The sequence below is a fragment of the Stenella coeruleoalba genome (genome assembly GCF_951394435.1).
Source record: "Stenella coeruleoalba genome assembly, chromosome: 14".
NCBI lineage: Eukaryota > Metazoa > Chordata > Mammalia > Artiodactyla > Delphinidae > Stenella > Stenella coeruleoalba.
The window spans coordinates 65916591-65929258 of NC_137160.1; the positions used below are offsets into that span (position 1 = coordinate 65916591).

Sequence of the window (12668 nt, forward strand, 5' to 3'; positions counted from 1 at the left end):
TGTGTGTGTGTGTGTGTGTGTGTGTGTACACGTGCACTAGTGCTTGTGCATGTTTGTGTGTTCCTTTGTGATCTTGTCAGGCCCCTCAAATGAGGAAATAAGATGCTTGGAGCCATGAAGAGATTTTCCCAGATCCTGCGCTGCCAGGGGCTAAGGGGGATCAGACTAGCTCTCCTTGGAGCCTGTGTGGGCAGAGCTGGCCCCAGGCCGGTAGGGAGCTGCAAGGCAGGTTCTGCACCATCTTCCTGGTGCACTCAGCCCCAAGGTCCTCTCCGGGGTCCCTGCCAGGTTCAGAAGCTACTCCATCTGAGAGGTGCCTCACCCTGTGTGTCTCAGCTGACAGGCAGGTGGGGAGACTGGGAAGTGAGTCTGCTGACCAGAGGCAGCCAAGCCCCCACCTCAGAGTGGGGTTGGGATGAAGGAGTTTGGCCGGTGCTGCCCGACTCCATCGAGAGGCGAGCCTGCTGAGGGTGAGGTGGGGACCCCAGTCCTCCACTGACCCTGGCTGTGTGCGGACATGTGCCCTGCAGGTTGTACTTCCCCCAGCTGGCCCTGAGGCGAAGGCTGGGACAGCTGAGCTGCATGTCCAAACCCGCCCTGAAACTGCGCTCCTGGCCCCTGACGGTCCTCTACTACCTCCTGCCCCTTGGCGCCCTCAGGCCACTCAGCCGGGTGGGATGGAGACCCGTGAGCAGGGTAAGTGTGCAGGGGCTGCTGGCCTGGCCTCCCCCCAGGCAGGCCTGAGGTTGGGGCCCAGGAGACCGAGGAGGAGAAGACATTTGTCAGATCAGAGGTGGTGCTGTGGGGCCTGAGCGCTCCAGCAGGGTCACATTGGAAGGCGAGCCTGTGGAGAGGGTGGGCTGCAGACAGGTGACTGTAACGGCCCACCGTCCACTGCCTGCTGTCTCTGCCTGCATTTCTGCCATGTGGGGACTCTGCTTCTGGAAAGAACCCACATTGGGCATTCAGAAAATGGTGCCTGAAAAGAGCTTAGGGGTGATTTTGAGAAGAATCCAAATTAATTTCTGGACGCCAGAGGGTGGTTCAGGGAGGCTGGAGCCTGTGTGGGCCCCTTTGAGTGAGGATGCCTTTGAGGACCCAGGAGCCCCAGGCAAGGCTGCGTGAGGGAACGGCCTGGCTGCGCCCGGCTCTCAGGCAAGCTGGCCCCAAGGAAGAAACCCTGCTCCCAGGCCCTTGGACAGCCCAGGTGGGCGTTGCCAGGGCTTGAAAGCTCAGGGGCACCTCTGGGCATTAGGCCTGGGGTCATAGGGCAGCCCTGGGCTGCCCCCGCGGATGGGCGTCAGCTGGGAGTGCTGGGAGCCGCTAACTTATTGCCTCTTTAAAGGTGTTTAAAGTTGGAGTGGAATTGCTTTTATGCTTTGGGGACTTGGTGTCTTGGTTGTGTTCAGCAAGCAGCAGCCGCCAATTAGAAGCACGTCCCACTATGGCAGAGGCACTTGAGGTTTAAGAGGCTGCCCCTTCTGGGTCGTCTGGCCCTGAGTTTGGCTGGAGGGTCCGACTGAGAGGCCGAGTCCCCTCTGCCTCCTGGAGGAGCACCAGGTGGGGACAGCTGTGTGGACAGGTGGGCTCGGTGGGCGTGTCCAGGTCCTTGGAGCGCAGGTGTCAGGGGTCAACCCGTCTGCATGAGTCCCCAACCTCAGGGTGGGGGGCGACGAGCACATGCGCTTTGGGCTGTGGACTTGCCCACACACCAGAGGCCTCTCCTTTCTGTGCTGGTCTGGGACTCGGGCAGTAGTGCCCGCGCCACGGCCTGTGTGACTGTGTCAGATCTGTTTGCCCCTCCCCACCTCAAGAAGTGAGGCTGTGTTGGCCAGTCTCCCCGGGGACTGGGGAGGGAGTGGGGTAGCTGCTGTGGGAAGTCTGCAGGAAATGGCTGACAGCTGAGCTGTAAGTCACTGTGTCACGGGCCTGGCCAGTACTGTGTGTGAGAGATGAGAGATTTGGAAGCTCAGTCTGGTTCCTGGTGAGAGACGACCATGTCACAAAGCCCTCGTGGGGACAAGCTGCTCAGGCCTCGGGAGGTGGCCCCCATGGGGAGGGGAGAGGGTACCGGCTGATGGGGAGGAGGGGGGTTGGGGGGTGAGCACACCGTGTGGCTGACTCACCCGGTGTGGCTGACTCACCCGGTGTGGCTGACTCACCCGCCTGCCCGCGGCCTGCAGGTGGCCCTGTACAAGTCGGTGCCGACGCGCTTGCTATCGCGGGCTTGGGGCCGCCTCAACCAAGTGGAGCTGCCGCACTGGTTGCGCAGGCCCGTCTACAGCCTGTACATCTGGACTTTCGGGGTTAACATGAAGGAGGCCGCCGTGGAGGACCTGCACCACTACCGCAACCTCAGCGAGTTCTTCCGGCGCAAGCTGAAGCCACAGGCCCGGCCAGTGTGCGACCTCCACAGCGTGGTGAGGCCCCAACCCCACCTTCTACTCCTGCCTCCGTACAGGCAGCTCTTGGCTGTGCCTTTAGGAAGAGGTGGCCTGGTGGGCACTCCTCCCAGGCCAAACCCCAAGAAGGAGGTGGCCCTGCCCTCTGCCCCCTGCCCTCCCCCACAGCGAGCCTCTCCTGGCCCTTCCAGATCAGTCCATCGGATGGGAAGATCCTCAACTTCGGGCAGGTGAAGAACTGCGAGGTGGAGCAGGTGAAGGGGGTCACCTACTCACTGGAGTCGTTCCTGGGCCCTCGCATCCCCGCTGAGGACCTGCCCTTCCCACCAGGTGGGTCCTGGCCTGGTGGCGGCCAGGCAGCTGTGCTGTGGCGTGGCTGCGCTGGATGTCAGAGGGTAGAGGGTGGGGATGGGAGTGGGTCCGGGAGGGAGGCCTGTGGACCAGTAGTTACTCTGCCTGCAGCTTCAGGCCTTCCTGGAGCCAGTGTCCAGGCTGCACGCAGGCTCCGTGTTGGGTAGCATCAAGTGCTTGTCTGAGCGCCTGGTTCGTGTCTGCCCCACAGCCACCTCCTGTGGCTCCTTCAGGAGCCAGCTGGTCACCCGAGAAGGGAACGAGCTCTACCACTGTGTCATCTACCTGGCCCCCGGGGACTACCACTGCTTCCATTCCCCCACTGACTGGACTGTCTCCCACCGGCGCCACTTCCCAGGTAGGCCTGGGCCAGCACATGGGTGGGACCTGCCCCTGGGGGACTCAGAGAGGTCCTCAGCTTCTTGGTATCAGGAGACGCAGGCTCCAAAGCTGTGAGGTGACTGCTGGGCATGGGTGGCAGGGGCAGGCTGGCAGCCAGCCTGCTCTGCATTTGGAATGACATGGGGGTACAGTGCGTCTTGGGCCCTCCCAGAGTAGACACACTGGGCTCTGGGAGGCTTGTCCTCTCGATGGACAGGGAGTGGCAGTGTCTGTCCCCACAGGCTCCCTGATGTCCGTGAACCCCGGCATGGCCCGCTGGATCAAAGAGCTCTTCTGCCACAATGAGCGGGTAGTCCTGACTGGGGACTGGAAACACGGCTTCTTCTCACTGACGGCTGTTGGGGCCACCAACGTGGGCTCCATCCGCATCTACTTTGACCAGGTAAGCAGAGCCCAGACCTTGCCGAAGCCCAAGGGCTAGGCCACTTGCACCGTCTCCTGTGCAGCCAGATCCATCTGGACTGTAAGTTCTAGGAGGGCACATCCCCCACCAGGCCTGGCTGTGCAGAGCAGCTGCCCTGAGGAGGGGCTGGGCCCTGAGCTCCTGCTCTGCTTATCCCCCACCCACCCCTGTCTCGAGGTGGCTGGTGAGAGAGGGAATTAACTTCCCTTCCTGGCACTTTGCTTCTGCAGAAACCCAAGGGGAACTTGAGTGGGGCATGCTGATGGAGGCCAAGTGTGTGAGGGGTGCCAGTACCCATGCCCGCGGGGCTTCCCCTCTTGGTGTCAGTTTGCCCCTCAGCCCCCCGGGTGCTGGTGTTGTGGCACCGTTCGTACTAGTGAACAGTTGGGGGTCTGAATCCTCCATTTCCCTCCAGTTCAGAGCTGGTCAGGGGCTATCAGGTTAGGCCTAGTCCATGGCCTGAGCTGCTGTCCGGACCTCCCTTTCTGAGCAGGGTGGGGGACAGGTTCGGGACGGCAGCAGAGGTGTGTTCAAGGTCCATGTGCTCTGCCTCCGCCTCCCACAGGACCTGCACACAAACAGCCCACGGTACAGCAAGGGCTCCTACAATGACTTCAGCTTCGTGACGCACATGAACAAGGAGGGCATCCCCATGCGCAAGGGCGAGCACCTGGGCGAGTTCAACCTGGGCTCCACCATTGTGCTCATCTTCGAGGCCCCCAAGGACTTCAACTTCAAGCTGAAAGCGGGACAGAAAATCCGATTCGGGGAGGCTCTGGGCTCTCTCTAGAGCCTCTTTCATGGCCACAGCTGCTGAGGGGTCTTTTCCACAGAAATGTGAGGGTCTTTTCAAGGGGAACCTCTGAGGCTATCTAGGGAGGGGACCATCGGGTCTGACCAGGCAGGACCTGGGTGACTTCTGTTCCAGGGTGCAGACAAGGTTGTCAGAGCCCCTCTCATGTCCTAGACCTACATCTTCCCCCTACCCACCTGAAGAGAAAGTGCAGGCCAGGACGATTGATTCCCTCTTGGAGATTTTCTAACGTGTTGTATAAACTGGAGATTCTACATGTCCTGGCTGAGCATTCAGTTGTTCTGATTTCCGTTTTAAGATAAGTGGTAGTTAAAGTACCTTCTTGCTGCTCCTCCTATCACTGCTTTTTGGCCTCCCTTGCATGGGGCGAGGTGCCTCCTGGCACTGACTGTGGGTCCCAGACCAGGGCCTTTAATGCAACTGCTCCCAACCTGCTTGTTGGGAAAAGCTGTCTTCTCTCTTTGCACTTATGGCTGAATGCATCACCTCCGACTCTGCCATCAACTTCCGAGGGTGCTCACTAATGGTTCAGGGCGTTGCAGGCCCCGCTGAGTGACCTTCTGGAGCTGGCAGGTCCTCTTTCCAGTAGGCAGGACCCATCACCAAACCCCCTCAGTGGTGTCCAAAGCAAAAGGGGCAGGCAGCTAGCTGGTGGTGGCCCAGCTGGGGCCAGGGGAGAGCTTGGGTCCCCTCCCTGTAATCCAGACCTACAGAAAAGTTGCTGCTATTGATCAGGGGCTTATGTTGGAGGCAAAGGAACCTTGGTGGTGTATTTGATGTGTGGGGGAGGGGAGAATGTCAGTGCCTAGAAAACCCGTCCCCAGGCAACAGGTACGCAGTCCTTGGGGAGCCACTGATTGTGGGGACAGGGCCAGATTTCATGTTTCCTGGGGATGCTGTGAATTTCTCCTGCAGGAGAAGCCATTTGAACTTTTTCAACTGTATCAGTAGCACAGTATTTTTGTATGAAAAGTGGGAGACTTCTGAACAGTAATTCATTTAATTGCAACATTTTGAAATAAAAAAACTCGCTGCAGTTTTGCATTCTGTTCCTGGACGTGGGGTGGTGACTAGCACAGAGCCTGCCGCAGGGCATGGATGCGGGCGATACAGGTGCGGATGGGCTGGCGCTGGGCCTGCAACTTGGAGGCCAGCTGCTGGATCTGCGCTTCCACCTGGGGAGGTTGAGGGGGCAGGCTAAGAGGAAGCCCCGCCTGGGAGCCTTCCGGGGGCTGCCCAAGGTCTCACCTCCTGCAGTTCTTCCTGAACCTGCTGCTCTGCTTCCTGGTCCTCGGGCCTGGGCTCCTCCTGGCTCAGCTCCAGCCACTGCCGCAGGCTGCTCGCTTGCCGTTGGCAGGACCTGAGGGAGTAACGCACCTGCTGCCTGGCTTGGCCCCAGGCAGAGGCCCAGCACACTTCTGGTGTGGGTGGAGGGAGAAGGGCTCCTGTTCCACCATCACGCAGAAACGCCCTCTGTCCTCTTCCCTGTGCAGAGCTGGCCGTGTGGGACCTGCCCGCTTCCCTCTGATTAAGGTTGCTGCTCACACTGAGGGTCCCAGGCCTGGCCGTGGGGTACGTGGGCTGTGGACCCAGACAAAGCAGGGCGGCTCACTGCATCATCCCGTGTCAGTCACACTCGCCCGGTAGACCACCGGCTTCCACAAGACACAGGTGTAAAGTTTTGCTCAGCTTTTCCTGAAGGTAAGGCCAACCTGGGCCTTCCTGAGCAGGACGGAAGGGGAGAGGTGCCGCCTGCATGCAGGGGCCATCACTGGGCAGACAACTCCCCTGTTCCCCATGGATGGGTGCCACGCGGGTTTCTGGGGTCTCACCTGAGATTCTGCTTCGTGGTCTGGTAGTCCTGCAGTTGCTGCTGGATGCCCTCAAGCTCGGCCTCCAGGTCCATGTGGCCAGTGGCAATAGGAGAATAAGCTTGATCTTGACCATCCTCCTGTCTGGGCCCGGGCTGAACCCAGGGATTCCAGGTGCCGGGAGTGACCTGAGCACTTGAGGCACTGACAGGCCCCAGGTACACACCTGCAGTGTCAGAGCCAGGCCCAGGCCTGGTGCCTGTGAAGTCCCCAGGAAGGAGCAGACGGGGGTTGGGGACACTGGCCAGGGATGAAGGGGCCTGGGACTTAAGCCCAGGTATCGTCGGCTGGGCTGATGCCTGTAAAAGAAGGATGAACACTGAGCAGGGAAGTGGGAGAAAGGTGGGGAGCTGGGGCTCCCCACACCTGCACCTGCTGCGGCCAGCTCACCTGGTCCTGCCCCTTCATTCAGCACCTGACACCAATAGATAGTCCCACGACCACCCAAGCAGCTGTTTCCAGCCTTACTGACCTTTCACACCCACTCCTGCAATGACCGTGCATTTCAGTGGCAACTGTTCTTGTCCAACCACAGCTACAACCCTCCTCCCTTCCCTCCTGGTGACAATGTCCTCTGGTGGGAATGGACACTCTCCCATCCCCCACCCTCTCCCCACCCCTACTTAGGTCGCAGCTCTTCAGGCACCAGCGCCTTGGGGGGCCCAAGCCCAATGCACACTCCTGCTTCCTCACCTCCTTGCCCAAACTCCTTGACTCCTACGTCACAGGCCCCAGAGTCTCGGCCTCACTCCTCCCCATGACCCCATCAGTTCTTTACCTTCAACCTGTGCTGCGAATTGTTAACTTTGATCTCCAGCCCTGACTTTGTTCCTGAAGGCCAGGCTGAATCTGTTGCATTACCTCAAATCTGACAGGTTCAAGACACACTTGTGATGCTTCAGCTGCTGGGTTCCCACCCTCCGTCTTCCCTCTCACAGTAAAGAATGCATCACTCCCTGAGCTTTTCAGGCCGGAAACCCAGGAGCCATCCGCAATTCCTACTTTCCCTCTTATCAGACTCATCAGAGCAAGCCCTACATAGTCTGCCTCCCACGACATCCACAGCCACCGCCCCCCAGTCCCAGCCACCAGCACCCTTTGCTGGACCCGAGCACAGCCGCCAACCATCCTCCACAACTTCCTGTTCTTAAAGTCCAGACTTATCACCAGGGCCTGTATGACCCTTCATGATCCACAGTCTCTTCATTCGTCTGCATGCTGGGGTTTCTTTTGTCTCCACCACCATGTAAGTGTCACGAGCAGGGATGGGCCTCGGGGGCTGTTCCCTGCTGTGCCCCTAGGATGCTGGCCCCTGCACAGGCCTCCCTGCATCTTCCTGAAGCAATGAGTACTGCTGTGGCTACAGCACCAAGCGCACAAAGGAGAGCACTGGCACGAAGACCAGACCAAAGAACAGGACCCCAGGTAACCAGGGGGACTTACCCAGGTGTGTGCTTCCGCCCCACGCAGCATGAAGGAAGAAGGGGGCAACAGCTCCAGGCCTGTACTCGCTGTGGGCGGCAGCTTCAGGCCAGGGGCGCTTGGCAGGGGGCTGCTTGGGTCCAGTGCTGTCTGGGCCTTTGCCAGGAAGGGTGTTGTCAGCGCAAGGCCTATTGGCTGGACCTCGCCTAGGCCATGCTCCCACAGTGCCTCAGGCCTGAGCAGAGGGAAGACAGGAGCTGGTCAGGCGCGGTACCCTCCCGAGGAGGACAGAAGGGGGGGCCACTGGCCCTAAAGTCCCCAGAATCACACCACCTACCCCTGCGCCCCGAGGGTGCCACACCCCAGGGGCGTCTGGCTCTCAATGGGCTCCAGCAGGAAGCTTGGGCGTCGCGGTTGCTTTCTTGCCCAGCGGGCAGCATTCCTGGGAAGAAACACAGGCTGTTCCTCCAGGCTGCCCAGGGGCTGCTTGGAGCCTGAAACCTCTGTGGGGCGGGGTAATCCAGTCCGACCCCTTCCATCTTACAGGGAGACTGAAGAGAGAAGGAAAGGCTCCGCCCCAGGCATCCTACTGAACTTCTAGTAATTCCAGTGAGCCTGCTGGCGACGGGTGCTCCACCCATGCTGTCTCACTTGACCCAGGCAACCAGGCTGGAGCAGGCTCAGAGATGGGGCCCTTGTCAGCTACAGCAGCACAGCATGTGGGGATGGGGTGGGGCCAGGTCACAAAAAAGTGGGGTTTCCAAGAGGGTACCTGTTTCCTGGCTGTCACGGGAGACGTGGGGAGACTACCAGGTCTTGCGGGGGAGGGGGGCTGCCCAACGGCCCATTCCTTTGCTAAGGAACCGTACATTCTCTCCCACGCTCGGGAGGAACAGAGGCTGTGGTCCCTTTGGTTAGGGCCGAAGAATGGGGGCACAGGATCCTGTACAGAGGGTTCCGAGTGGCTCGGCCATGACCCTCAGGGCCCAGTGTCATTCCTGTACCATCCAAGCTTTGCCGCAGGTGGAAGCGAGGAGGAAGAGGTGAGGGAAGGGCTACTCACAGCTCCAGGAGTTGGGTGTCCCCAGCGGCGGATGGTAGGCTGTCCAGAGCTCCCCGAAGCCCACGAGGAGCTGTTGTCCTCTTGGTCTCCAGGGAGGCATCGCCAGCCCCAGCAGCAAGGTGGCTGGGAAGGGGACCCTCAAACGTCACTCTCCTGCTGCACACAGTGGACGTAGGGGGCTGAGGCTCCCTGCCCAGGCCCAGCGCCTTCTTCTTCCAGAGCGTGGCACAGCGACGGACCACGCGGTGGAGACTGTGGGCCGCCTGCAACCAGCCTCTGGTCAGGTCGTGCTGTGCCTACCCGCTCCCCACAGAAGGGTGGGGGACCCCGGCCCACCTGCACCTGCTGCTGGGCATGCAGCTGCTGCCGGAATGCCTTCATGCCCGCTGCAAAGCACAGGAGGCGCGTGACGCCCTCCCGGAGGAGCTGCTGGTGGTAGGCCTGCACTGCCCGCTCCTGCCGCGCCTTCTTTCTCCTCATCTCCAGCACGAAGCCCAGCCACGCAGCCCACACCTACAGGGAGAGGAGGAGGTGAGGCCCAGCCCTCCTGCTCAGGCTCCCTCCACCGGGGCACGGTCCGCTCCTGGGACAGGGAGCCCATTACCTTCGCCTGTAGTGAGAAGGCCCAGAACCACAGGGCCCGCGCTGTGTCCTGCTGCTCCCGCCTCCTGTCCGCCAGCTACGGGCCAGAAAGGAAATGTCTCCTTAGGGAGGCCACCCTGACCCCATGGCCCCGGTCACTCTCTGACCCTCTCTAGTCAGGCCTGCCCTGAGGTGGGGGGGGGGGTGGTCAAGGAAGCTCTTTTGGGAAGAACAAAGGCCAGGAGCTCTGGGGTCGGGAGCAGTGAGGCAGTGCGCCAGGCTCCAGTGAGAAAAGCTAGGACTGCTTGCACTGCGGGCCCGAGGGTGAGGGACCTGGCCCACGAAGGGCCAATAAGCAGGACGCAGCCCCACTGGGTGTTTTATCAAGGCCTTGGCAAAGACCTAAAATGCATTTCCTATTCATTTCTGGATATTACCCTGACAAGTTTTCAACATGACACTGTAGAAACATGGCCCTGAAGTGACTTGGCTTTAAACAGATTCCAAGTGAAGGAAGCTGGTGGTGCCAGGAGGTGGCTGGGGGTGAGGGAACCCTGGGAAGAGGGTGGTATGAGAAATGATGAGCTAGAGGCAGGCTCAGGAGGCAGCGGGAGGAGGGGGAGCGAGAAGGGGCTTCTCCACGGCTCCCACCTGCTGTCTCCACTGGTGGAAGCAGGTCCGACTGAGTGTCTGGGCCAGGAGTCGGGCAGCCTGTCTCTGCAGAAGCTGGGGAGAGCGTGCGCACAGGGGGCTGTGTGCCCAGTGCAGCCAGGTGCCCACACCTGGAGCCCCTGTGGGCGGTGCAGGCTCCAGGCCCAAGTGAACCATCCTCCCACCACCAGGAGTCATCCTGGTTGAAGCCAAGGGCCTCCTGCCCCAGACAGGGGTGCCCAGATGCCTCAGTAGGTCACCCAGCTCTGACAGGCATGGTTCACACTGAACCAAGTTCTTTGCTGAGCCATCTTCCACCCGGAAGGCCGGCTTCCCCAGCCTTCACTGAACACCCAGAAGGGCAGCCTTGTGCCCGCAGGACTCCAAGCATCCACAACAGAAGCAGTAAGTGCTTCTGGAAAGACCTTTCCTCCTCGCGATGCGGTCTCCTGGCCCAGACAGCCCCGCCGCACAGGGGAACTTGGGGGGTTGCCGTCTGCCTCACCCTCTTCCTGATGCAGCTCAGATGGTGCACCTTCCACCGGGCCACGGCCTGCAGCAGCAGCTGCCGGCGGTAATGCTGCGCGACCCTCTCCATCTGGACCCTCTGCTGGGCTGCGCTCCAGCTGCGGTCCCTCCAGCGCCGAAACCATATCCTGAGACAGCCTAAGGCGGGTCGGAGTCAGTTTGCTCTTTTGGAGGAAGTATCAATATATGGACGACTATGCAATGGTGAAAGTTTAGAGGGTGGAGAAGGCTGTGTGGGGACAGAACTAGGGTGTCAGCCCACACTCGGTGAGACACCACGTGTGGACGGTAGCCACCCTGGGAGGAGAGCTCCGGCCACCCACCTTCAGTGACTATGCACTCCCTGACTGGAACCAGATATGCTGCTTACCACTGGGCCCTCCAAGGACCCCCCGCCCCCAGCCATAATCCTGTGCACAGCGACCACAGGTGTGCCAGGGCCCCAGCGGAACTGCCCACAAGATGCTGCTGGGCACATGAACGAGAAGACCCTGGGTCTGAGGGAGTGGGAGGCAGTGGCCCCATTTTCCAGAGAGGAAAACGAGGCTCAGAGGCCCAGGCAGCCTGAGACAGGCTGGGGAGAAGCAAGGTGTCTGCTGGCCGTGTCCTGCCCGGGCTCCACAGGCAGGCAGGGGCCACACCCTGCACTGCATCTGTGTCACCAGATTCTCTCTTGAGGGAGCGAGCACTCTCTTCTGATTTTTTTCCTCTTCTTCAGCCCCAAGAGAAGTTTCTTTTAGAGAAAACAGAAGAGAGCTGACCCCAAGGCACAGAGGCCAAGATGGGGTTGTCCTCCAGGACCTGCCGGAGGTGGGCAGGGAAAGCCACGTTCACAAGCTTGGAGGGGTTAGCACTAAGTGCTGAAATTTCCCAGGTCCTGCTTTATGCGGGGATATCTTAGCCTCACTGGACCCTCGTGATCAACTCCAGAGGCAGGTACTATCATCCCCATCCACAGACGGAGACACCAAGGCTGAGAGGAGGCCGTGCCCGAGGTCGTATAGCCAGCAGGCGGCCCTGCCTGCACCTCTCAAGCACCGATCAGCGTGAGTGTCCACGACTCTGTCCTCCTGCACCACCTAGCCCAGCCCTGGACCGCTAAGGTGTGCCTGAGACTCAGAGGCCTTAATTAAGCCAAGACATGGTCCCACAGGTACTGACTGCACATCTGCTGTGTGCTGACAACACAGTGTCTTCTCACATGGTCTCCCCGGTCCTCTGTACCAGCCCTAATGGACACAGCGAGCCCAGGGCCAGCCACGTGCTGCCACCCCGTCTAAGGAAAGCTGCCGCCTGCAGGCCAGCAGAGGGAAGAAGCTTTAGCTGTGTCCTGTGCCTATCACCTCCCCACCGTGGCCGCCTGACCCAAACTGGAAGGCCCATGCAGCGCCGGTGCCAAAACTCTGGTCCAAGCAGAGGCCAGGGACGGGCTGAGCCCCTCGGCATCTTTCCTGGGAATGACTAGAAACACAGCCCTGGTTTCCGGGGCAAGGGGCAGCCTGAGGACACAGAGAAGCATGCTGAGGGCGGACCAGGTGCGGGATTCTGGACCCCAGGATTCCATTCAGGGGGAAGCAGGATCTGTGTTCATCAACACAAGAAAATAGTCAGAACCAAACCTAAGTGGATTGTCCTGGAACAAATGCTATTAAGCCAATTTAACAACGTGGTCCGTTTTCTCTCTGGTCTGATTTAAACCATTTCCATTTGTTTTCTCATTTATTCTAATAGGAGCTGCCTCTTTAGAGCATCAGACTCTCCGCAGCAGAGCCAAGGGCCTCTGTTTCCACGCGTCTCTTGAACAGAGGCTCCATCTGGACCGTTTCCCAGGCTGTTTGTACGGCAGGTCACGGGACTACCTGGTGCCAACCAGGCAAGTCCCTGCTCCCTAAACGGGCAAGGAAGCGGACTCTGACACGACGGGGCTCACTTGACAAGCAGCCGCCGCCTTCCCATCAAAGCGCCCCACCCCGGCAACCCCTAAGTCCCCCGTTCCAGCTCCGTGTCTGCTTTTCTCTGTAGGTCTCAAGCCTTGGCCTTTCATTTTAATATAAACTGGTTGGCAATCAGTTGGGAAGAGAAAGTGAAGATGTACTGGACTGAATAGTTACTCCCTACCAAGTTCACGTCCATCCTGGAACCTCAGAGCTGATGTTATTTGGGCAGAGGGTCGGTGCAG

At 60.0% G+C, this 12668-nt stretch overlaps 2 protein-coding genes across 8 annotated transcripts in view; one reads left to right on the plus strand and one right to left on the minus strand.

Moving 5' to 3' along the window:
- PISD (phosphatidylserine decarboxylase) overlaps positions 1-5402 on the plus strand; it is a 37276-nt gene extending 31874 nt beyond the window's left edge. The window contains exons 4-9 of one of the 4 annotated variants that reach the window (XM_079941733.1): positions 531-696; positions 2184-2420; positions 2594-2732; positions 2965-3111; positions 3377-3537; positions 4124-5402. In XM_079941733.1, coding sequence (XP_079797859.1) covers positions 531-696; positions 2184-2420; positions 2594-2732; positions 2965-3111; positions 3377-3537; positions 4124-4348 — 1075 coding nt within the window. In that variant the 3' untranslated portion in view covers positions 4349-5402. The remainder of the gene's footprint in view (positions 1-530; positions 697-2183; positions 2421-2593; positions 2733-2964; positions 3112-3376; positions 3538-4123) is intronic. The other 3 variants (XM_079941735.1, XM_079941736.1, XM_079941734.1) reach the window with 3 other exon arrangements.
- Positions 5403-5413: 11 nt separating this feature from the next.
- SFI1 (SFI1 centrin binding protein) overlaps positions 5414-12668 on the minus strand; it is an 80063-nt gene continuing 72808 nt past the window's right edge. For 3 of the 4 annotated variants that reach the window (XM_079941730.1, XM_079941732.1, XM_079941729.1), the window contains 10 exons: positions 10467-10627; positions 9962-10036; positions 9333-9407; positions 9065-9241; positions 8729-8991; positions 8003-8107; positions 7687-7900; positions 6205-6542; positions 5621-5732; positions 5414-5547 (listed from right to left, as the gene is read on the minus strand). In XM_079941730.1, coding sequence (XP_079797856.1) covers positions 5443-5547; positions 5621-5732; positions 6205-6542; positions 7687-7900; positions 8003-8107; positions 8729-8991; positions 9065-9241; positions 9333-9407; positions 9962-10036; positions 10467-10627 — 1625 coding nt within the window. In that variant the 3' untranslated portion in view covers positions 5414-5442. The other variant, XM_079941731.1, reaches the window with a different exon arrangement.